A 24723-nucleotide genomic window follows, 5' to 3' on the forward strand; every position below is an offset into this window, starting at 1 on the left:
ATACCACTCCCCCTACCCCTTACCACTTAGCGTTTAAATAAATACATTACGTACTTTTCGATGTTTCATTTCTGTAAAATATAACTTATCCTAGTGTTGATAGTCATGTAACTTGTTGTCAAATGACAATTGGTAATTTTACTTGTCACTACAAGCTAACAAACTTAACATAAAAACTCGTATTGAACTAGTAAAATGAACATAATAAAGTTTAAAAAAAAAGGAGGACACTTGTATATATGTGCTAAAATAGCAATTAATTAAAATTATTTCTGTCCACACCTCACAGTCACGGGCGTGAGTATATTTGAAAATCTGCCTACTTCTATGATACACACGCCATACACTAACCGCATAGATAACAGTTGACCACTAAAACCAAATTCACCTTTTTTATCAAATGTTGATAAATACACTATCGCTTATCATTTTTAATAATTTATTTAACTAAGGAAATAAATAATATTAACAATAACCCAAAATAACTTCAAGCTTTTTCAACTATAATATTGTTTTAAGATACTGTAAAAACATGCCTTCATTTTGTAGACGCACTCAATAAAAAACATGTCTTGAACATTGTTTATGCGGTCCTTAGGGTTTCGAAGCTGTTGAAATATATTTGTATTAGTTCCAAATAATTAAATTTCTATAGTTCTATAATCACCATTAGTTTGCGGAGAGATGATCACATAAACCAAAAAGTAATGAGATTGAATGTGAAAAGGTAGAGGAAGACCAAAGTATAGATGGATTATGTGAAAGAGGTTATGCGTAAGAAGGGGGTGGATTCAGATATGAGGGTCGACAGAGATGTATGGAGGAATACATACTGTGCCGACCCTCTATAGGGATAAGGGCAGATTGATAATGATGTTATACTAAAAGTGTTGACTAAGTAAGGCTTTTATTTCGTAAATCAAATTTAACGCTAATTAGATAATTACTTACAAATATGTATTTTTATGATGAGATGAATTACTCAAATACCATATCTACGAAATACTGAACAAAATAATCTTAAAAATTGCTCAATATTCACCTAAAAGACCGTTCTTGCATTCAGCGCAGTGACCACCAAAAGTTCTGGCGAAGAAAGATTACCACAAATCAAATTAAGAAATAAAGAGGGTTCTGTAGGTAAAGTTATGTCACATCTAGTATAAATAATTGTCAAGAAATAGTATCTTACACTATAAAATAAACAGCACATGACTTCATTCTATTTATTTATGTAATTTCCAAGCAACAGTACAATAAATACAACAAATAAACAGTCCTACATAATCCAAAATATGACCCACAATTAACTAATCAATAAAACTACATTCAAAATTGGATAAAGTACAAAGTTCACTTTTACGAAGCTCATTAATTCAATACATATAATACTTTATTTACTTAAGTTATTTACGGTCGAACCTGGATAAGCTAGAATCCAAGGGATCTTGCTTATGGAGGTTTCTCTTTAACCCGAGTTTCTCACTTACAAAGGTTGACCATTAGGACAGGTCAATGACTGGTTTATAAAGGTTTCTCGGTTATCCAAGTTTGACTATGTAATATATATTTTTAAATGATATTTACTAACATCATCCAGTGAATATTTTTATAATCAACTATATCCAATGTAATAATCATAAGTACATACATAAAATGAATGTGGTTAAATATAAATATTATAAAAATATTTGCATTGTAAAATTCAGTTTAAAGACATCTTGTCTTATTTGATGTTTGGGACATGATTATAATTATAGCATAATCTTAATGTACAGCATTATTTTTGAGCGACAAGAATCAAAATCTTTGTCACCCAATACATACAAAAAAAATCAAGTAATAACACATTTGTGTTAAGGAATGGTTTCAGACAAGAAAATATTGAATATCCAAGATATTGAAGACATTTTTTTTAAATACATTTTTACATACCTTATTAAATTTTCACTCTTCTGTGAACTTTAAAACAGCAGTATATTAAACCCAGACCCGGTCCAGATATTAAAATACTCCTATAAATATGGTGTTAAATTTTCTCTTACTTTCTAAACTTGTCTGCCTTATAGTGTAGGAACCACATCAGAGCAAAGAGACAGCTCGGCGGGCTGGTAATTGGGCCCGGAGAGTTCACCATCTCTTCTATTTCGGGTATTGTCTTCTCTATCACTTCAATCAGTTCATCATCTACGCCACCACCTAGAAAAATATATTAATTTTACTTGCTTATTTTAATTTAATCATTAAGGTGTCTCCGGAGACACCTTCAAACATCCGGAAAGGCTCAATGAATTTTAATGAAATATGGCACACATGTAGAACATAGTCTAGAAGAACATATAGGCTACTTAGTAAGTTTAATTTTTATAATTCAGCATTGCTGCGATAGCTACTTTCAAATAAATTTGTGAGTGGCATTAGTTGAATAGTAGGATTTTGATCCACTACTGCAAAATTGTTAGTCTACCATACTATAATAACATCAAACCTTTCTCAGTCTTCATATCATCCGTCACTTCACAGTAGAAGAATGTCTGCAGGGCCCCCTGTACACCCACACCAGATCTGAAATGATATATAAAAGAATTAGAGTTAAGGAATGGTCTCTACTGTCAACACATTATTTTTTGTCATGCCTGACATTCTTAACTGTGTGTTAGCTAAAGTATAAGGAACAAAATGTTATACTATTTTAAATATTCTATCTCCACTATAAGTGTTAAACCTCATAAATGCGATTATCAAGAATAACCTATCCTTGAACTACAGATTAATTCCTGATAAAATGCAAATTTTATTCTCTTGGTCATAATTTTTTTTTTTTAAATTGAGATCACAAACCTATATGAAGTAATCCTGTGTAATTTACTTAAAGGTACATCATATCCACATTCTTCCAGAACTTCCTCCTTTGCTATTTCTTCTACAGTTTTATTCTTGTCAATAATACCTGCACACATCTCAAGCGCTAAGCCCAGAGATGCAGGGTACTTGGTCGTATCTATTGTAGTCTTCTTTCTATCTTCAGGGCTGATGCAATTGTAGTAAATTGCTGTAAATAATTACATTTTCATTATTCCAACTAGACTATTAATAATACGATATACGCGTGATATGAGATCGCTCCGTTTTGGCTTCAGTTAAGGGGACGTTAAACTTACCCGGTCTAAATTGTTTGACAAAAACCATCACCTTCCTACTAACATTGAAGACAACGATAGCAACGCTGTCATGAACTTCCAGCAGGTCCCAGGTTTTCTCCTTCCCATTTTGTGTATAGTTAAAGCGGAATGGTTTTACGTATGGTGAATCCGGCAACGGGCTAATATACACGTTCTTCAGATCTTCCATATTTAAATAATTGTAAGAAAAAACTAGAAGTATATTTTTTCACAACTTTACAAGTCAATTTAATAATTTGACATGTAATTTTTTTGTTTGGGTTTTAAGTTTTTTATATTTTTTGTTTTCTACCAAAGAGTAGTTACGGGATCACTTTTGGTTTACAGATAAAATATAATTTTCAAACCAACCAATTAAACACATTTTAACACAATTAGGGCTGTATGAAAATGGTTAATACACTCTACCATTAGGAATAATTATGCTAGTGTTCTGTATACGACAAATACTATGGAAATGCATCTGTATTAAATAATTACTGGTTGGATGCTTGTCTTTGTTACAGTCTGTTGCTGTTGTCTAGTTACTCTTTGGTAATTTTGACATTGACAATACAACTGTAAAATAAAAGAAATCTATAATTTATGGAAATTATTTTAATTTTTACTTAATTAGATGTCTTTTTTAATTTATATTTATAATGTTTAAATATCTATAACTAACTCTTAACTACTGATTTGAAAGAGGCAAGCAATATGTCAAAACCTGAAAAAAATGTTAAATCAGGATTTGTTATCAAACTATCATGTGAAACAGTCCAAAAACTGTCTGAACAAGATAAAAAAGAGAAGTCAATAGAAGAAGCAGCCGAAACCACTACTGAAAATGAAAACCGTATGGGCATCGGACAAAATGAAAGAAACAAAACAGAGAATGCAGCAGAATTCAAAGGGGTTAATAAATCATATGTAGATGAAAAAACTGATGGACATGAACAAGAAAGTATACCAAAAGTGGCTGAATATATTACACCTAACAAAACTACCAAGGAAAAACCAGCTGCTGCATGGGGTGACTATGCACCATATGTAACTTATATAGGTGACAAAGCTGTATACACAGATCCCACAAGCCAGCAGAAATATTTCTGGAATCAAGAGACCAACTCTTGGGATCCTGATACATCAGGCCGCGTATACAGCTATGAGAATGATACTCATGTTTACACAGAGCCTGATGGTTCCAAATGTTTTTGGGATGAAAGTAAAAAGGCTTGGTTACCAAATGTTGATGATGAATTTTTAGCATATTATCTTATGTCCTATGGATTTGTAGATAACAGTAAAGATGAGACATTAAAAGAAAAAAAGGATGAAGAAGAAAAGAAGGTGGAAAATAAAGGTGTTAAAAGAAAAAATGAGCCACAGTGGTTTGAACAATCGGATGAACAAAATACTAAGGTGTATGTGTCTAATTTGCCTTTGGATTTGAATGAAGAAGAGTTTGTTAATTTTATGCAAAAATGTGGCCTGGTGGAAAGAGACCCTACCACTAAGAAAATGAAAGTTAAATTGTATATGGACAAAGAACAGAATTGTTTCAAGGGTGATGCTCTATGCACTTATATAAAAATAGAAAGTGTAGAATTGGCACTTAAATTACTTGATGGTAGTGATCTAAAAGGTAACAAAGTTAAAGTGGAAAGAGCTCATTTTCAACTTAAAGGAGAGTACAATCCTGCTCTTAAGCCTAAAAAGAAAAAGAAAAAAGAGTTGGAGAAAATAAGAAAGATGCAACAGAATTTGTTCGGCTGGAAGCCAGAGAAATTATTAGGACAGAGATCCAAACATGAAAGGGTTGTGATAGTTAAAAATCTTTTCCACCCAAAAGACTTCAACGAAGATGTACAATTGATATTAGACTATCAAAGTGACTTGAGGGAGGAATGTGCAAAATGTGGAGATGTCAGGAAAGTGGTTATCTATGACCAGCACCCTGAGGGAGTTGCCCAGATTACAATGAAAGAACCAGAACAGGCGGATGCAGTTGTGCAACTTATAAATGGGAGATGGTTTGGCAAGAGACAGATAACTGCAGAGATATGGGATGGCTGGACCAAGTACAAGATAGCTGAAACTGATGCAGAAATTAATACTAGATTAGATAAATGGGATAAATTTTTGGAAGGCAAGGAAGGTACTAGTGAAGCTAAAAGTAGCAGTGGAGAGAGTGGAGACAAAAGTAAATTAGATAAAACTACAGAAGAAGCTTTAGACAAAAAAGCTGATAAAACAGAAAGTGGATTAATGACTTTAGTTGACAAGAAAGATAACACAAATGAAGCTAAAGGCAAAGAGAATGCAGAAGAAAATAAAGTTGAAAGCAGTACAGAATCTACTGTGCTAGAACAACCAGAAGAATCAGAAAGTGGTTTAGTAACTTAATTTAAAGTACATGTTGTATAATGCATTTAATGTTTAAGTAAATCTGTTGTAATTATACATTCAAAAATCACCTCTAGAGTTTCTTTTAAATTAATCAAAATTAACTTCCAGTAAGGAAGTTATGTAGTGATCTTGCCCTCGTGATTTATTAGTTCAGAATAAATTATAATTTTACATATTACTGTATGAACTGAAAAGTACCCATATATGGGTAATAACATTTGGATTCTAAGTACTTTTCAATAAAAAGGTTCTAAAAATAAATATGTATTCTCTGTATGATACTTTTATTACTACTCTGTGAACCACTTGACAAAAAAAAATTAAAATGGCACCATAAACAACGAGCCGTCATGTTGTCTGACACATGACTTTTTATGTTGCATACACAAGAATATCTAATTTGATTCGACATTTAGTAATTAAGACAAATATAACACTAAGTTTAATAGTTGTCTTGCCAATCAACTGAAACAACACTATACACATGTGAAAGATGAACGTAATTAATGGGCGGCAGTGTTCGCGTGCGGTGTCGGAGTTTTCAAGTGTCAACTGATCGAAATCGGGCCTCCTTAGCCGCCTCCATGAATAATAACAGGATATGATAACATGGCCGTACAACCGGACTCCGGAGGGAAGGACGACGTGAAGACACAGTTCGTGACACGGGAAGGCACGTACAGATTGATGACGCTGTCCGAGTACTCGAGACCGAACCGTGTGGGTTACACCAGTGGCTCAGGCTCGACTCATGTCCGCGTGTCGCTCGTGTCGTTGCCGCCGGGGCCGGGGGGCGGTGCGCCCGGCTCCGACGGACAGGCCTCCGATGACAGAATATGTTTCAATCATGGGAAAGAACTCTATGTTTATGTTTACAGAGGTGTTAAAAAGGTAATTTATTTATTTAATAACAATTTGTTTACATGGTGTTCTTGCCTGTATTTAATGCATAGTGCGTGGCCTATTAATATGAAAACTAGGAAAAGTAAACAATCTCTTCACTACATTAGTTATCTAACAGCTATCAATCTCCTATATCTCAAGTACTCATATTGATTGCATATTTCTGGTTATTAATGTCATTTAAAGTTGTTGCAAATATAAATACAGGATAGACTTTAACCTGAGTGGGTAAAAGTAAAATTATCTCCTGCACAACAAAATGTAATGATAAGAAATAATCTTGCCAGACAGACAGACGGACAAACAAAGTGATTCTATAAAATTTTTATGTGTATTAACCGTAATTGTAACTACCAAACACATGAAAATTGAATGTATAGTATATTTCATATAGCTGGGTGATTAGAAAGTATGTAAAAATGTAATGTAAAAATTAAATAAACATGTTTTTAGTAGTGCAATTAAAATAACTTGTATAATATGTTGTGAAGGTTGTACTCAATGAAAGGAAATAGAAATGAGACTAGGCTGTAGTGTTCATTCGGGCAGAAGTAACTAACTTAACATTGTTACAGCATTTCTAATTGTTATTGATTGGATTCAGTTTCATTGAATCAAGATGCCGCAATAATTAAATCTTGTTTTCTTTCAGAATTAAAAGTGAATTTGTAAAGGTTTTTAATATTTTTAACAAAATTCAAAGTAGTTTTTAATGTATGTTTTTTAAAGAACAGTATTATAATCAATCTTTTTTTGCTCATGGTGAATGTTAACTATTATTTTTACATTAAGTTTAATTTCAATTTGAAAGTTAAAGAAGTTAGTAATTTTTTGTTGGACAGAACTATGCCACCCTCTCATTCTTCATAGTTTGGTCGTCAATGCACCTATGTTTATTACAGTGAGCTCAGTGCAAGTGGCATAGTGTGAAAGTCATTAGCCATCTCATTACACCTACATGAACATTTGTTCTTCCAGGCAGCTGACCTCACGAAGCCTGTGGACAAAAAAATGTACAAGGGCACAAACCCAACGTGCCACGATTTCAACGCGGCTACGGTGACGCCAGAGAGCGTCGCACTAGTCGTTGGCTTCTCCACTGGACAGATACAACTCATAGATCCTATTAAAAAGGAATTAAGTAAATTATACAATGAAGAGGTCAGTCTCATTATTATTTTAGTTTAATTTATTCTAATTATGGACTGATACGGATGTAAGATGTAGCATAAAATCAGTTTCAATTTAGTTATTTACAACCTACAAAATATGTGCATGTGCTATCATTATTGTTGCACCCATTATCATAACATAATAATAATAGCATATTTGAATATATTGCATCATTGTTTCCAGAGACTGATAGATAAGACACGCGTCACTTGCATCAAGTGGGTTCCTGGGTCGAGCAACCTGTTCATAGCAGCACATGCTTCGGGCCAGCTGTATGTGTACAACGAAGAGTTGACCTGTGGCACCGCCTCCCCGCACTACCAGCTGTTCAAGCAGGGCGATGGCTACTCCATACACACGTGCCGCACCAAGTCCACCCGCAACCCCCTCTACAGGTGGCTCATCGGTGTCGATGGCAGCTGCATCAATGAATTCGCCTTCTCCCCGTGCGGCACGAATTTAGCTGTAGTATCACAGGATGGTTTTCTAAGGGTTTTCCACTACGACACCATGGAACTGATCGGTCGAGCCCGCTCGTACTTTGGTGGATTTTTGTGTGTATGTTGGTCACCCGACGGAAAGTACGTGGTGGTCGGGGGAGAGGACGATCTAGTTACCGTGTGGTCCTTCGGCGAGAGGAGAGTAGTGGCGCGGGGTCAGGGCCACAGGTCGTGGGTGTCCGTGGTCGCCTTCGACCCCTACGTCGTCAGCTTCAGCGAGGGCGACAGCGAGGAGGTCGCGGATGAGGACAAGAAAAGTGAAAGTGTTCAGTGCTACAGACTAGGTAGTGTTTCGCAGGACACGCAGTTATGTTTCTGGGATCTGACTGAGGACGTACTGAGGCCACCGGTGCGGGCGCGGGCCTCGGCGCATCTATCGCCAAACAGCCAGAACTTCTCTCCCAACGGAGTTCCGGGGGCAAAGGTTCCAACGAAATGCACCAAGACAAACAAAGTGGGGCATAAGCACGCCGAGTTAAGTGGCCACAACAATGCGGCGGGCGAGCCCTCCGGCGCCAAGCCTGTCGCCAAGACGAAAGCAAACAACGTTTCCACGTTGAACATCAGCGTCGGAAAAGCGAAGGAGGAGAGCTCCGGCTCGCTCGGCGTCAACTTCACCCAACGGCTGGCGGGTTTCTCATTCGGCGAGCGAAGATCCGACCACCGGAGGAACTTCAGCTTATCGAAGCCCGCCGAGAAGACTTCGGCTACGAACACGGTCGCGCTGCGGGGCAAGTCGGCGGGCACACATACGAACGATACGTACGACCCTCTGAAGCTGATAGGGACGCCGTCGTGTCCGCGCTTCGACGAGTGCCCGGTGCTGGAGCCGCTGATCTGCAAGAAGATCGCACACGAGCGACTGACGTCGCTACTGTTTCGCGCAGAGTACTTCGTTACGGCGTGCGCTGACGGCTGCGTTAACACGTGGGCGCGGCCCACCCGGCAGCACAACGGGGAGGTGCGCCCGCGCCGCTCCGAGCGCGCCGACCGCATCGACCTCGTCGACTAGTCCCTGCAGTGCAGTGCATTGACACCCATAGTTCACTAGCTCCGTGTTACAGCCTATGTAAGTGACACTTTTAGTTAATACCAACTGTCATCTCAGTCTGTTCAAAATTAATTCACATTATGTTCAATATTTGTTTTAATAATTTGACAATTATAACTCTGCTCATATTCGTAACTTGTCCATCAAGTTATGATTAGAAATAAATTTCTATAAATATTCATATCACATAATACCATATTTTAATTAAAATGTTGTATATATTTATTGAACAGACTGTTAGGATATGTGAAATGGTAGGCATTTATTAACAGTTTTATATTCGGCCGTTGAAAGAATTACATTATTCCATTGTAGAGATTAAAATATAGTTGATTTTGTATGTGTGAGAGATTATTGCTACTTTGAATTATTTATTACTTTTGTTATTAATATTATAGTTTACGTATTTTCATCATGTCATAAATAAAAAGGCAATTGAATTTTTACAAAATTGGTTCAATCTTTTCTGTTGTTTCACATCACTGTTCATGGTGTAAATACTAAACTAATTAACCTATTTCATTATGATCATTAACAAAAAATACACTTTCGTTGTTAAATATCCGTTTGTTCTTAATAGATTTCGGGATATTGAAAAGGCAATTTTCTTGTAGCAATAGTAATGAGATTCGACTGTATAGAGGAGTGTATATTGTAATTATAAGTAAATATGTTTTTTTTTCTCGGCTCACTGTAAATATAGTGAATAGGTTATGGAGCGATCAAAGATTGCTTGCGCGATACAAGTGGTACGCGATGGCGGGAAAACGTCAAACTCTATTCTATTGTCTATGTATTTCATGACTGTCAAACTGATCAGACAGAGCTGTCAATTTCTATGTTGAAATCACACTAGTAATTTTACACTTTTCTGTTTTGCAAGGTGTGGTTGAATAATTTTAAATTATTAGAAGAAATCTCGTCTAAATTTTTACACGCTTGTCAACATAAAAATGGGAAGTTTAATTTTTTTTTAATTTATTTAGAAAAAAAATATTCACCATGTTTTAAAGAAAACAGTATAGTGCATCTATCCTTCTTCAACCTAAGTAGTAATGATTTGATTTTTTTTAATTAATAATGACTGTATAGGTATGAATAAATGTCTGCCGCAAAACACGAACATACCCGTGATTTCTCGATGTATTCGTGTTAATTATTTATTTCAGTTTTTGTAAGCAATTTAAATATAACGAAGTTGTGTCTGAGACTTTGAGCGAATTCATATAAATATTCAGAAACGTTTTGGTGGATTTGTAAAATTGTCGAATTGTCTACAATTGTTTCTAGTAGGTAGCTCAGTCAAATACGATTTTAGTTTCAACCTATAATAGTCAAAATGGAAATAATTCATGTTAAATTTTTACTCAGAATGTCTGGGAAAATGCACAGCCCTAGTATATCAAGTTTTATTTATGTAAATTGCAGTTGCAGTTGGTAGTTACAAAAAACAGCGCTTACTAACATTATTGATATTTCTATAATTTTTAAAATGCATTTATCCATAACTTGGATAACAATTTAATGTACCCAATTATTTTATAAGAAATGTTGACTACTCCGGTAAGAGAAAGGCAAATAAAAAATTATAAAGAGGGTAGACTGAAATCGTGTTTGACAATTTAGTAAATTTATTTCATTATAGTCACATTTTCCCTGTTGTAAAGTTATTCTACATATTCTGTCGTTTAGAAATTTATACAATTCCAAATTATTTTTATTATTTTTTATTAAAAAATTACTTGAATTGAAATATTAAATACATTTCGAAGTTATTTAAATTATTTTGTTATTTAAATGTATATTTTCTAAAATATATCATTTGTGCTGTTTTGATAATAGCATGAGATGAAATGGGTTTTCGTAAAAATTATTTTGTTAAAAAATAATTAATTTTTTCATATAACAATAAAGATTAAAAATCTGTTATAACTTTCTGGTTTCTTAATTGTCAACTACCCATAATATAAGATATTCTATATTCCTATGAATATTTTAAAGGGTTGTTAATATATTATTCATTCAAACATAATTAAAGTATGTAGTAATTTTATTTAAGCCAATTAGTAATTGACAAAAGAATTTTATGAAAAAAAAATCACAAAGACGTATCTCATGTTATAATCATGGCAATTTTTAAACTTTCTAGATATTAAAAGTGAATTATGAAGAGATTGAAATTTATTACGATACAAAAATATTGAATATTTAGTTTAAATTTATTAGTATTATAGTTTATGCAATGATGAGTGCAAAATGTTTAGATGGGTTTTATTAAAGGAATGACGCAGTATGTGATAAAAAGTAATCGGAAAAATGTTTCGTTTTTGGCAGCTATTTATTTTTATTAATAAAATATTTTAACTCTATGAAACAATTCATAATTCATTTTTAATGTTGTACTGTTTGTTTGTACGTTCTGTAAAATGATTCGTACATTTGTTATGTATTATTATGTATAATAAATATTAATTTACCCCGAAATTAAATTGATTCTTTTGTATTTTCCATTTAATGTTACTAGATGTCGCTGATCGGGCGACGTTAATTTATTGAGACGAAGTTTTTTTGTTCAAATCTAGTGAGACACAAAATAAGCCTATCAAGTTAATACTTAATAGACGATTTTCTTTATAATGTTGTAGTTTCATTTAGACCTTTATTCAAATATTTCTTTGGAGACGGAAAAAAAACAAACTGTCAGATTAGTGACTACATCCAACCATAGATGTTTTAATACTTTTTTGTTGGACTGAAATTTTACTCAGAAATAGGCAAATAGGCATCGTAAAGTTATAAGAATCTAGATATCACTATGCTTACTTTACAAGACAGAACATCTGTGGAGTAGTCAAAACAATTTTTTTTCATGAATTTCTATAAAAGCTTATTTCGATGAACAGAAAACCAATGGAGTAGTAAAACAATAAAATAATTTTGTCTATAATTTATTATGTTAATATCTTGATATTAAAAGCCTGGATCCCAGTCTGTGTGGTCGTCGACGTCGACCATCTTGTAGCAGGTGATGGTGTCTCCTGCCTGCACCTCGAACTCTGTCTCGAAGCGCAGTCCGCACTCCATGTCTCGCTTTATTGTGGTCACTTCATCTTTGAGGTGCTTCATCGAAGCTAATTTACCTAATAGATAAATTATATAATATTTGTAGACAATACAAATATAACCTGTTTCTTTCGTTACACAATTTATAAGTTTTAAAAATAATTTTAATGATAGAAGTGTTGATTTATTGGTTTAGTTTGTTGAGCGAGTGGAGTGTATGATGATGTAATGAAAGACTGGTTGCTGATGATTGTAATGCAAAGGATTATAAAAACAAATATTTGACATGTATGTCGTCGGGCGGAATGTCGTGGCGCAACTGGTAGATGCAGAGTGAAGGGTGCGCGGGGCGGCGGGTGGGGTGTGTAAGGGTGTCCCCCGCACTGCTGCCACGCCGTCGGTGCAGTAGTACTAAACAAGTTTTATGTAAGAAGACCGATAAGTTTACTAATATTTCAGGATTATGAAATCAAAGAAACCCTTTTGAATAAAGTACGTGTTATGTATTAGTTTTTATATAATAAACATACCTTCATATACAACTTGTCCGTTACGTGTGACACGATAGAGCGCGTGTCGTGCGAGTGCTCCGCGCACACAGCGGCAGCCCGCCACCTGCACGCGCCGCTTCCCCTCCGACACCACGAATTGCTGCAGCACGCTCGCCTCGCCTGCGACATCACCAACATTATATATTTCTTACTTATATTCATCATCAGCTCACTATACGTCCCCACCGAGGGGCTCGGAGCCTATCCTAACTTAGGATAATTAGGCCATAGTCAACCACGCTGGCCAAGTGCGGGTTGGTTGACTTCACACATATCTTTGAATTTCTTCTCAGATATTGTGCAGGTTGCATCACGATGTTTTCCTTCAACGTAAGAACGTCGGATAAATGTACATATGTAAATCGGAAATGGAAAAACACATTGGTACATGGCGGGATTCGAACCCAGGACCTGCAGATTGCAAGTCAAGTGCTTGACCACTGAGCCACCGACGCTCCCGTTACTTATATTATTAATGCGAATCTATGGATGGATGTTTTTTAAAAGTATCTTCAGAACCGACAAAGGGATCTCGCTGAAATTTGGCATAGATGTAGAACATAGTTTGGAAGAACGGATAAAGTAATAACGTTAATGTAATTCTACAAGAACGGAGTTGGGGGCGACAGGTACATATAAGGGTCTCACCGATGAACTCCTCCTCCTGTCGCTTGGGTATCCTGGCGCTGATCTGGTGCTTGATGTCGTCGACGAGGCGGTAGATGACGTTGTGCGAGGAGACGGAGACGGCGCAGCGGCGCGCCTCCGCCGACACGGCGACCGGACACTCCACGTTGAACGCGTATATCACCGCATTGAATGCACGCGCTATCTGAACATAACACACAAATCTACTATCGGGGACGTTGTCGGTATTCATCTTAAAAGCGACATCATTTGAACGTCACCTAAGCATTTACATTACGCGAAAATAATCAAAAAGACGCTATTTTTGCTTTTTATTATCATACAATGAAATAATTTATGTAACTTATGGCTCTGTGATTGGTTATTTTGTAACGAGGGATGTAGTTTGTCGCTTTGCAAAATACAATGTAATTCTGTTAGTGGAACACTGTGAAAGATCCTGACTGTACATAAACTTAATAATATAATAATTGTGGACGCGATTGAACAAAACTACACAAGGTGTTAGATATATCATAAAAGGATAACTATAATTTTATATTTTAAACTAGACTGATTTCCAGACGGACAATCCCGATATTTTGTGTGATACCTCAATGTCATTGGGTGTGACATGTCCCACGCCGTAGTGCACGAGGTCCAGACGCACGCGCTCGTGATCATCATACGTCTCCAGGATGTCTAGGATCGCTTCCACTGAACCGTCCACATCACCTGCACATCATTAACAATATTTGTTTGAAAAATCACATCAAAAGTGGAATCCTTAATGATATAGTGAAGTTTAACCTTTAACAACAACACTGAGTGTGGGATGCGTGTCCTCCTGTATCTGTTTCTGCCTGGGCCCCTCAGGCTTCAGTCTGAGCCGGCCCAGGGCGCGCTTGTGAGCCAGCCGAGCTCTGTACTGCGCGCGGTGCTCGGCCTCCTTCGCGCTGATCACCTCCAGGTCCTCTTCCTGCTTCTCCTTCATGCGCTGGCTGTGACGCCATCTCATCACCTCGTTGGCACGCTTCTGTGTATCAAAATTACATCATACTAATATAAATGTGAAAACTTAAATGGATGGATGTTTGTTACTACGTATCTCTAAAACGACTTAACCGACTACGATAAAATTTCATAGGTCTTGAGTACCACAGTCGCTTGCATCGCTGGAGAGCGCAAAGTTACCTCAGAGCTGACTTCGAGCACAGCGTCTCCAGCAGCAGGCAGGTCGCGCCAGCCCAGCACGCTGACCGGGCGCGCCGGCCCCGCCTCCTGCACCACTGACCCCGCCCCGCACTGCAACATGCGCACCTGCACCGACACGCACATTTATGGACAGGTTAATAACCCTCGTATTTTGTGCCTATTTCAACTTCACCATTTTGGCGCTGACGGTTACGGTTCATGACAATTCCAACTAATAATAAACTTCTTATTAAAACTAACAAGGAAGTTGCTAAGAATTACCTATTCATTTATAAATATTAATGCAATCCTTTCAAATATGTGGAAATCTAGAATGACTTTTAAAGAAGTAAGTTACCTTAGCCCAGGCCGCGCCCGCGACCAGCACGCAACCTTTGCGCAGTGTTCCTCTCTGCACCAAAACTGTTGCTTGCTTCCTACAATATTTTACAATTTGTTACAAGTGCCAACGCATCTGCAGTTCATCTATTTCATCAAAAAAATTACGTTCAAACTTTAACGTGATCCGTTTAGCCGTTCTGGAGATACCTTGTAATAAATATCCATCCATCCAGAACGGTTGATGGATTTCGCTGAAATTTGAAATAGATGTAGAACATAGCCTGAAAGTATACATAAGCTACTAATTAACTTTTTTTTTAAATTCCGCGCAGACAAAGTCGCGGACGACAGTTAGTCTTAAATATGTTACCCGAGTCTCGGGTCGACTTGAGCTTCAATGACTACTCCCTCGACATATCCGCCAGGGTCAGCTCTGAGGTCCATGAGATGCGCCTGCAGGGTGAGGGCCTCCACCAGGGTGTCGAGGTGCAGACGGTGCAGTGCTGAGAGTCTCACCGCCTGCACCTCCCCGCCCAGCTCCTCGCACACCACGCCGTGCTGCGACAGCGCGCTCAACGTGCGCTCCTACACACAAACACCTCACCTTTTATTAACACTTTCTTTAATAAACCTTTGATATCATTTAAATATATGACAGACTATCAACTCTTAAACAACAATTTATTTTACTAATATTATAAATGCATAAGTTTAGATGTTTGGATGGATATTTGTTACTATGTATATCCAAAATGCCTGCATAGATCTCGCTGAAATTTAGACATAGTTGTACAACATAGTCTGGAATAAGGAGTCGCGGTCGTCAGCTAATTTTAAATAAGAAAGATTTATTCTAATTTGAGTTAATTTTTGAACGAATAGAAAAGTAATTAAAAGAAATATATATGCAAGTTATTGGCATACCTACAATGTTCACACCTGCCTTGTCGATTTTGTTGATAGCCACAAGTATCGGAACTGCAACAATTAAATATTATTTTATATCATTATTCTGTTTGTAGTAAATAATTATATTAAATTTCCAATCCTGCTTTTTACTAATATTATAAATGCGATTATTTAAATGGACGGATGCTTGATGAAAGGTGCCTCCAGAACAACCCGACAGATCTTGCTGAAATTTGGCACAGATGTAAAACATAGCCTAAAAGAACACGTTAGCTAATTATGTTTTTTTTTTAATCTCCGCGCGGACATAGGGGACATGGGTGATAACTAGTTTATAATATTAAATTTGAATTTAAATTTAATTTTTGAACCTCACCGTTAGCCTCTCTCGCCATACGTATGGACTCGACGGTCTGCTCCATGACACCGTCGTCCGCTGCCACCACCAGCACCACAACGTCAGTAGCGCAGGCGCCGCGCGCGCGCATCGCACTGAACGCCGCGTGCCCCGGAGTGTCCAGGAACGTCACCGTCTCACCTGACTTCAACTTCACTGCACACACAAACTGACACTTGTATAAACATCCTAAACCTGCTACTATATATTACTAAATACATTACACGGGAAAATCCAAAATAAATATTTGCCAAATAGTGATAAGTAAGATAAAACAACTTTTACTATAAGAAGCAGTCATCATGATCTTATCCTACTCATGTGGGGTCGATTCACTAGGTTTTATAAACCTTACAATTTTGGTTTACTTTTTGTGGTCAGCCAAACACATTAATATCATATTATTAAAAAGAGATTTACATCATCAGAACCACTAACTCTTTACTCCTTATTACAGTTTTGAAAAAAAAAATCATAGCAGAATATGTAGTACCTTCAAAAGCACCAATATGCTGTGTAATCCCACCAAACTCCTGCTCAACCACAGCTGTGTCTCTGAGGGCGTCGAGAAGTGTGGTCTTGCCGTGATCCACATGACCCATCACACACACCACTGGCGGTCGGGGGCGGAGCGCCGACTCCGGCGCAGGTGGCGCAGGAACCGCATCTTTATTCTAAACAAAAATATATAATAGTCAAATTACTTTTAAAACTAAGATGTATATTGATTAAACATGTAAAAGGTAAATTACGCGCGGATATAGTCGCGGGCTACAGCTAGTATGTCTATACATAGAAATGACAGACTTGACATACCTCCTCTTCTTCATTTAGTTCATCAGGTCTTGCCACAAGCTTGAACCTGCAGCCAGATATTTTTACAACTTCCCTCACTATTTGTGGATTGTGTATAACTGTATCTCTCTTATATTCTGTGTCAGAGTTTTTGTCCGCAAATTCAAGTGCTTTAAATATATGATCTGAAAATGTTTTAAAAGATTTCTAAGTTTCATCGTCGTAAACCACAGATAAGCTACAATCTATAATAAAATTTATAAATTCCAAATTATCTTTTGTAAAAGACAGTATTTCAGTGTGAATTTTATACTTATTATACAATATGTCATTGGCAGAACAAAATTCGTACCTATATCCTTTTTAAGTACATTAGCTAGATCTTGAACAGTCATATTCCGCCATATTCCTACAACTTCTGAACCAGCTTTAGGAGAATACCGTATTACACGCCTACCATGGTTTTCTATAGCCTGGGAAAAAATTACAAACATTTATATAATACATTTACATACATATCTTTTATAATATCAACAAGTACACTAGGTGTTAATTAACCTTTTCCTCTGCAGTTTTTCTTTTCTTGCTGAAAACTGTTGATACCGAAATTTGACGAACCAAATGGTTGACAGTATTCACAGAACATTTACTGTCTACTAACTGCTTAGTATTGTTCGTTAAATATTCATTTCTGATTTGTCTGAATGGCAACCTGGAAATTTTGAATAATAGGTGAAAAATCATTTTTAGACTGGCATATTTATTTTTAGCATTTCTTTTCACTTACCTTTTAAATAACAGATTTCTATACATTTTGTAACACTTTTGTACTTAAAATTGAAATCATGCCCAATGAAGAACCGCACTATATCAAATTAAATTTATTCTATCACAGTGCAACTTGTTTTGTAATTTTACATTTATCACTACAGTTTTATAAGAGATTTTATTTATATTAAATTCAATAATTAAATTTTCAAAACATTCATAACCTCAACATCATCTCCTTATCTTTTGACAGGTATTTTTGACAACTTACCACAGACTGTTACAATTTTTTTTGAAAAATAAATTAGACAAAGACATCATTTAATAATTATTTTCAACAACTTTTATGACAATAATATGCTTTTTTAAAGTGACTGTTACTTACGTTTCTTTTTAACAATTATGATAATGTAAACCATGTTGAGTGATACAGTTCGTGTTGTAATTAATAATTTTTCAGTCCTAAAACTATTTATTTTGTTTTGTTGCTGTCCTTGATAATGCTGTCCATGATAAATTCTAAAAAAATAAAAATATGCTACCGCGATCCTTAAAAATCTAAGAGAAAATAAAAATATAATTTAATTTCCACGTTAACGGTTGATCTCAAAGTTTCGTCAAAATCGTCAAAAAAGTAAGTCATAGACAAATACTATTTATGTCCGCCATTCATTCTTTTGAGTTGCTTTTTCGTTTTACGATTCCGTAGAGAGCACGATTTGTCATCGAGATCTACGCAACACCATTGCTTGGAATTAATTACGTAGAAGCAAAGAAAACAAGTGCGCTTTCGCATCCACGTATCACCAAGACCAACAAAGTTTAGTGAAATATTCTCTTCTGACACTAGATCATATCTTTCTACCAGTGATGCTTCTCCTTGCCTTATACGTTGTTGGATGCGACGTTAACTCGAGTGCCTGATGGTGTTGGAATTATGTGCGATTAAAGGAACAACAAAGACGGACTCAGAATGGGAGCCTTTTTGAACAAACCTGAGACTAAGAAATACAACGAGAGCGGAGAAGGTAACGGTCTTCGATATGGCGTGGCGTCAATGCAGGGTTGGCGCGTGGAGATGGAAGATGCCCATCACGCTCAGCTTACTTTAAACGGTACACTGTCCGATTGGTCTTATTTTGCGGTGTTCGACGGACACGCAGGAGCGCGGGTATCGGCGCATTGCGCGGACAATCTATTAGAATGTATCTTACAAACGGACGAGTTTCGGCGGGAGGAAATAGCCGAGGCGATACGAGCTGGCTTCTTGGACCTAGATAAAAAGATGCGAGAGTTGCCGGAGCTATCTAACGGCGGGGAGAAGTCGGGTTCCACGGCGGTGTGCGCTTTCGTTTCACCCAAGCAGATATACATAGCGAACTGCGGCGACTCTCGCGCAGTGCTGGCTCGAAACGGAGCACCGATATTCGCAACGCGCGATCACAAGCCAGAGTTGCCATCAGAAAAGTCGCGTATTGTCCAAGCCGGTGGGTCTGTTATGATACAGCGCGTAAATGGAAGTTTAGCGGTGTCGCGAGCACTGGGGGACTACGAGTACAAGAAGGTGCTAAACCGTGGTCCGTGCGAGCAGCTGGTGTCACCGGAGCCTGAGGTGTCGGTGCACGAGCGGTCGGAGTCAGAGGATGAGTTCCTGGTGCTGGCCTGCGATGGGGTGTGGGACGTGATGACCAACGAGGCGCTCTGCGCGTATGTCCACTCTCTGCTGCAGCTAACAGATGACCTTGTTACTATAACCAACCAAGTCATAGATACATGTCTCTACAAGGTAACTATGTTATTTTTAGATTATTATGAAAAAAGATACAACGGAATCAAATATCAAAAGTATAATTTTATTTAATAATTGAATTAAATATTAACCTAAGAGCTCATAAGATCCCTTATTGTAAAGTAGTTTTTGGTTGAATTATTAAAAGAGAAAAGAGAGAGACTTGGTCTTCTGATTTATGAATACCAATGATTTAATGGTTTGTAAATTGTATTAGATGATGAGATTAGTCCAAATATGTTTATTAAGATACATACATCCAATTCTTGTTTTCATACTTCAGGTCTATTTGCTAGTAAGAATTTTTACATGCATTTGAATATGTGAAAAATTTATATAATACTTGTAATTCAATAGCCATGGTATTGCTTATGTATTGTTCTTGTATAAATATTAGATAAGTCATAGGCACTTAGTAACCATTCTCAATAAATATTTGAAGAAGTTGTTATGTAAAATAATATGAGTAATAGTTTTGCTCTTAGTACCTTTTTGCAAGTAAGAGGTACTGAGAGAATTGTGGAAAATAAGTAAAAAACAAAATTCAGAAAACCTTAAAATTATTCCTACTACAACCCAGTCTGTTAATATTACCTTATTCCACCAAGCAATTTGTATTAAATGATAATTTCATTATATTTTCTAAGTTTAATATAACTAAAGCCTGTATAAAATTTCCAGGGCAGCAAAGACAACATGAGCATTGTTCTTGTGGTGTTCCCTGCGGCACCGAAGCCGAGCCCGGAGGCGCAGCGTGCTGACCGCGACCTGGACGAGACGCTTCGGCAGAGGCTGACAGGTTGCTATCACTCATTACTGCATGCCTGCTCACACAAGCACAGATACACTGATAGGCAGGATGAGAGCACTGATAGTACTCGGACTTCCAATGAAGCTAGGGGATAATTAGATTGTCCACTAACCCGGGCACAAAACGAAAAAAAAATTCTAATTTTAAACATGCCACCGCAGTGACTCTTATTGGTACATATTGTCATCCCTTTCAATCTCATTTAGAAAACAGAGACAATAATATAAATAGAAGTCATTATGTGGATCTCTATGGGTAGAGACTCTGTGTTGATTTGTGAATGTGTTCATTCAAAAATTAGGATGATTTAACTCATAGTATGCGGCTATGAAATAACATCATCTATACCAATATTATAAAGAGCAAAGATTTGATTGATTGTTTGTTTGCATTGCATAGGTTATATACTGAACCAATATGAAAATTTCTTTTACTGTCAGAAAGCTAAACTATTCCCAGCTGATATAGGTTATTACTTACCAGATTTTACTATTTCCGAGTGAATGAAGTTGCAGTCAACTGCTAGTATATGATATAATTACTAACAGAAGTCATATTAGTAATGATGTTGAACATCAATTTTGCAGGATGTTTATTATTCCTCCACAGTTGTTGAATTTTGGCAATAAAAACCTATGGTTACCTAAGTAACTATATTCTCAGTGAAGGTTTTGTAACAGGGTTCATTGTTAAGGTTTAAAATATAAACAGATCTCACATACATTATATACTTTAGTCATTTGCAAATTTATATTAGATTTAATTCTATATACTTCAGAGAAATTTATCAATAATAAACATATATAATACATAGTGTAGTGGAAACAATTTGAATTCTTTATGAAATAAATAGAATCTCACATTATGTAGGTTGAGTGCAAATATATATGACCTAGATCATGATGAAGTCCGTAAAAAAAAAAATTTTTCTCAATTTTTATATGTATATTGAAAATAGCTACTATATACAAATAAAATTATTCTATTAACTAGATTAAGTACAAATTTCATATTTAATTTCTATATTTAATGTATAAATAATTTTAAACTGTAAGTACAAGTTAGGGTAGGCTCCGAACCCCTCGGTGGGGACGTATAGTGAGCTGATAATGATGAAGTACAAGCTTGTGATATATTTAACATCATAATTTCTAAATTTTCAAAGCAATATTTTACTCTAGAATACTTTCACAATTATATCAAAAGTTATTTAGTAGTAGTTAATTTATGTACACTTCTGTACACATTATATTAAGGGTATATAAATTAAGAAATCTAAAAATAAAAAAATGCAATTTTTTTTTAGTTAATCATAACAAGGCCATTATCTTAGATCCCATAGACACAATATAAAAAACACAATATTGTCTTAAAACATATTTTCAATATTATTAGAAGTTAATTAAGCATATTTTTCAGGGTTTTAGTAAAATATAGTTCTTATGATATAGATTATTAGATTCATATTTCCGCAGCGATTGGATTGACTAGAAAAATCCATGCGCCGTGTTAATACTGCAAATGATGTCATAATATTTTTAAGATTAGGGTCTTCTTTCGATTCTCACTTCCAGATTTAAATTTAGTTCCTTATTTTCCACACTCAAATGATCTTAGGATTTAATATCTATATCTTTAAATGAGCAATTCTTGTATGTATATAATTGGAATCTCGGAATCGGCTCCAACGATTTTCATAAAATTTAGTATATAGGGCGGTTTCGGGGGCGATAAATCGATCTAGCTAGGAATCATTTTTAGAAAATGTCACTTTATTCGTGTTTTATCGATAATCAACTTAAACATAAACTTAACTTTTTCTATCGGTAAGATCGAAAAATATTATTCATATTTCATCATTTTATTAGTAATTCGTACTTAAATATAATTTCCAAAAAAAACACAATTTAAAAAAAAATCATCCAGATATTGTCTAATCTATATGTCTTGTATGATGTATGGATAACAAAAGATTGTTCTCTCAGACATTCAAATTTATACATTCTGTGGGTTTGCATAATTTTCAGCATATATATGAGTTGGTTGCGATGTTTTCAGTTCAAAGTCAGATTTATCACTTGACTTTTAAATTTTGTTCGTCTCATGCAGTTGATATACCTATTGGGGATACTTTGTGTTGAAAATGAATTCCACGTAACATTTAGTTACTAGAAAAATATATAACTGGGTTTAATATATAGATATTAACATAAAGACATACAATTTTACTCTTTATAACCTTAATAACTATTTAATTTTCTAGTTTATAACAATTTCTAACTCTTTACTAGTATATAAGATGAATAAAATCATCTTTATTAGCCAAATTATTTAGTAAAATTTCCCTTAAAGACTTATAATGTGCCTCTTAATAATAAGGTCTTCAACATATGTAAGTTATTTAGGGTGCCTAGTTGCATTAAAAACTTTGTGTCAAATTAAATTATGACTACATTTTGTAGTAAAAACATGATTCATGTCTAATGTTAAATTCCTCATTTCAATTTACTTCCATGCTACATTGTTGCAAATTAAGTCCGGGTAAAATTATATTTACGAAATAATGTGTGGTTAGTGACCACAGTAATTAAATTTCTATATGATACTAAAAACCACAAAAAGATCGATTCGAACGATAGGCGAAGATATGGTTTTCCAATTTGACCTTGAAGGAAATACTCAAGGTCATCTTGTTAGTAATAAAAATGAGGAAACTATCAAATACCATAAAGTTCTGTATCTTTAAATGGGTAAATAGCATGTCTTCTAACACCCTATTTAAATGCGAACCCTTTGTAGTTATGTCATATTTGCTATTTTTTGAATATGTACAGTCAGCTGCATTAATAAGTTTACATTTATAAAACTCTAGGCACTTGCCTTTGGGTTTAAAAAATATTTACGTACATATTCGTCAGTAAGATGTTTTCATGTTTGGAACAATACGGATACCTAGATAAATAATTATGGAAACGATTGCGTATACAAATTTCTGAAGTTTTATATATGTATACATATTTATGCAGTTGACTGTACTGCAAATATTTTAGGTGAATTTTCGCAAATTTCTCCTCATTTTAATGTAGTTATTCTATTATAGTTCAAATTCATTTAAAAAATTATCATATTAACATGAATAAAAGAGATTTTTTTTCTAACATATTTTTTAGTGTTAGGTATTGGTAGTCTGTTAAATACTTCATTTTAATTTTTACTTGTTTTATTGTAACTTACTTACTAGATATTTCGATAAAGACAATCTCTAAGAATAACATTGTAAATGTTCAATTCTATATTTATATCTTTTCTGACTTTGTTAGCGAAAATCTTTTGAAGCAATCTATTCTAGTAACAGCGTCAAGCGATTTTCGCCTTTATGTAGTACGTAAGAAAGTTCAATTTTCTTCTAACCCATGTGATACATTGTGACCCCTCCAGAGAACTATTTAGTCCTTTTCCCTTCGATTCATAGAGTTATTAAGATTTTAATATTGTTATCTCGTATATTTTTTAATTAAATATTGTTTTAAAAAGCACCAACATGTTTCATTGCTTTAGTCCTGGCCCTAAGTTATTTTAACAGTTGTTTTTTTTTTTCAATTTTGAAAGCGAGGGTTAAAGCAATGAACGTGTAGTCGTTATGGCATCGCGGTGCGTGTGTCGCGATCTCGTTCGTTAAACGGCATTTATATATAGAGAAGCCCTATTACGTATGGCGCTCGAGTAAATCTTTCGTTTTACGCTTCTTATCGATCCTATTTGTTCTATGCTCGTGTACAAATTGCAAGTAAATGCGGTACGTAATCGAATTTAGAAGGAGATTTTTAAATACGTAATTAGGCAAGTGATTGTTTACCGTTTAAACGTAAAATTCGCTTCGGCCATTTATATTGTTGCTTACATTTTTTTATTTTTAGTCCGACAGACGCGTGAGAAAAATCTAGACTAAAATTAGTCATATAGTAGGTGGTTGCAGTTTGCGGTATAGGGTGGGTACTGAGTAGGTCAATGTGATTTATAAGCGCCCTTCACCTAGCCTGCGGAATCCAATTAGGAGCGATGCAAGGATCTATCGCGACCTTACTTTAGATGTAACGAAATACTATAAACTCCATTAGGGCACACATTCATTAATTGATATCTCGGTCAAAATACATACTAATGAAAATGATCGTACGATGTAAAGCAAGCCCAAATGACCCAATACGACTTGAGATCCTTCAAGAAGCGAGCATACTATTTCTTTAAAGACCGACAACGCATCTGCAGTTCCTCAGGTG

General features: G+C 35.4%; 5 protein-coding genes across 7 annotated transcripts in view; 3 read left to right on the top strand and 2 right to left on the bottom strand.

The window, feature by feature from the left end:
* Positions 1–509: 509 nt before the first annotated feature.
* On the bottom strand, positions 510–3417 carry LOC106119951 (uridine diphosphate glucose pyrophosphatase-like). 2 transcript variants are annotated; one of them, XM_013315083.1, is made up of 6 exons: positions 3162–3417; positions 2842–3052; positions 2489–2565; positions 2046–2199; positions 1043–1086; positions 510–608 (listed from the first exon to the last, which is right to left on the bottom strand). In XM_013315083.1, the coding sequence occupies exons 1-6, from the start codon at positions 3349–3351 to the stop codon at positions 595–597; spliced, it is 690 nt and encodes a 229-aa protein (XP_013170537.1). In that variant the 5' UTR covers positions 3352–3417; the 3' UTR covers positions 510–594.
* A 347-nt stretch (positions 3418–3764) lies between these two features.
* barc (RRM1_TatSF1_like and RRM2_TatSF1_like domain-containing protein barc) lies at positions 3765–5637 on the top strand. The gene has a single exon (XM_013315060.1). The coding sequence runs from the start codon at positions 3879–3881 to the stop codon at positions 5565–5567; it is 1689 nt and encodes a 562-aa protein (XP_013170514.1). The 5' UTR covers positions 3765–3878; the 3' UTR covers positions 5568–5637.
* Positions 5638–5883: 246 nt separating this feature from the next.
* On the top strand, positions 5884–10012 carry LOC106120310 (WD repeat-containing protein 20). The gene is made up of 3 exons (XM_013315623.1): positions 5884–6461; positions 7452–7634; positions 7830–10012. The coding sequence occupies exons 1-3, from the start codon at positions 6180–6182 to the stop codon at positions 9156–9158; spliced, it is 1794 nt and encodes a 597-aa protein (XP_013171077.1). The 5' UTR covers positions 5884–6179; the 3' UTR covers positions 9159–10012.
* Positions 10013–12140: 2128 nt separating this feature from the next.
* On the bottom strand, positions 12141–18096 carry mIF2 (mitochondrial translation initiation factor 2). Of its 2 annotated transcripts, XM_013315720.1 has the most exons (15): positions 17863–18096; positions 17634–17787; positions 17428–17548; positions 17097–17260; positions 16774–16954; positions 16260–16436; positions 15903–15952; positions 15345–15559; positions 14991–15069; positions 14633–14758; positions 14249–14474; positions 14052–14173; positions 13460–13643; positions 12791–12931; positions 12141–12337 (listed from the first exon to the last, which is right to left on the bottom strand). In XM_013315720.1, exons 1-15 carry the CDS (start codon positions 17886–17888, stop codon positions 12168–12170), a joined length of 2136 nt encoding a protein of 711 aa, XP_013171174.1. In that variant the 5' UTR covers positions 17889–18096; the 3' UTR covers positions 12141–12167. The 2 variants fall into 2 exon arrangements, with proteins under 2 accessions (XP_013171174.1, XP_013171176.1); XM_013315722.1 differs by lacking the exon at positions 17634–17787.
* A 377-nt stretch (positions 18097–18473) lies between these two features.
* alph (protein phosphatase alphabet) overlaps positions 18474–24723 on the top strand; it is an 11781-nt gene continuing 5531 nt past the window's right edge. Inside the window, exons 1-2 of the mRNA XM_013315427.1 lie at positions 18474–19629; positions 20314–20431. Coding sequence (XP_013170881.1) covers positions 18817–19629; positions 20314–20431 — 931 coding nt within the window. The 5' untranslated portion in view covers positions 18474–18816. The remainder of the gene's footprint in view (positions 19630–20313; positions 20432–24723) is intronic.

The sequence above is a fragment of the Papilio xuthus genome, unplaced genomic scaffold (assembly GCF_000836235.2).
Source record: "Papilio xuthus unplaced genomic scaffold, Pxut_1.1 DF826961.1, whole genome shotgun sequence".
NCBI classification, from domain to species: domain Eukaryota; kingdom Metazoa; phylum Arthropoda; class Insecta; order Lepidoptera; family Papilionidae; genus Papilio; species Papilio xuthus.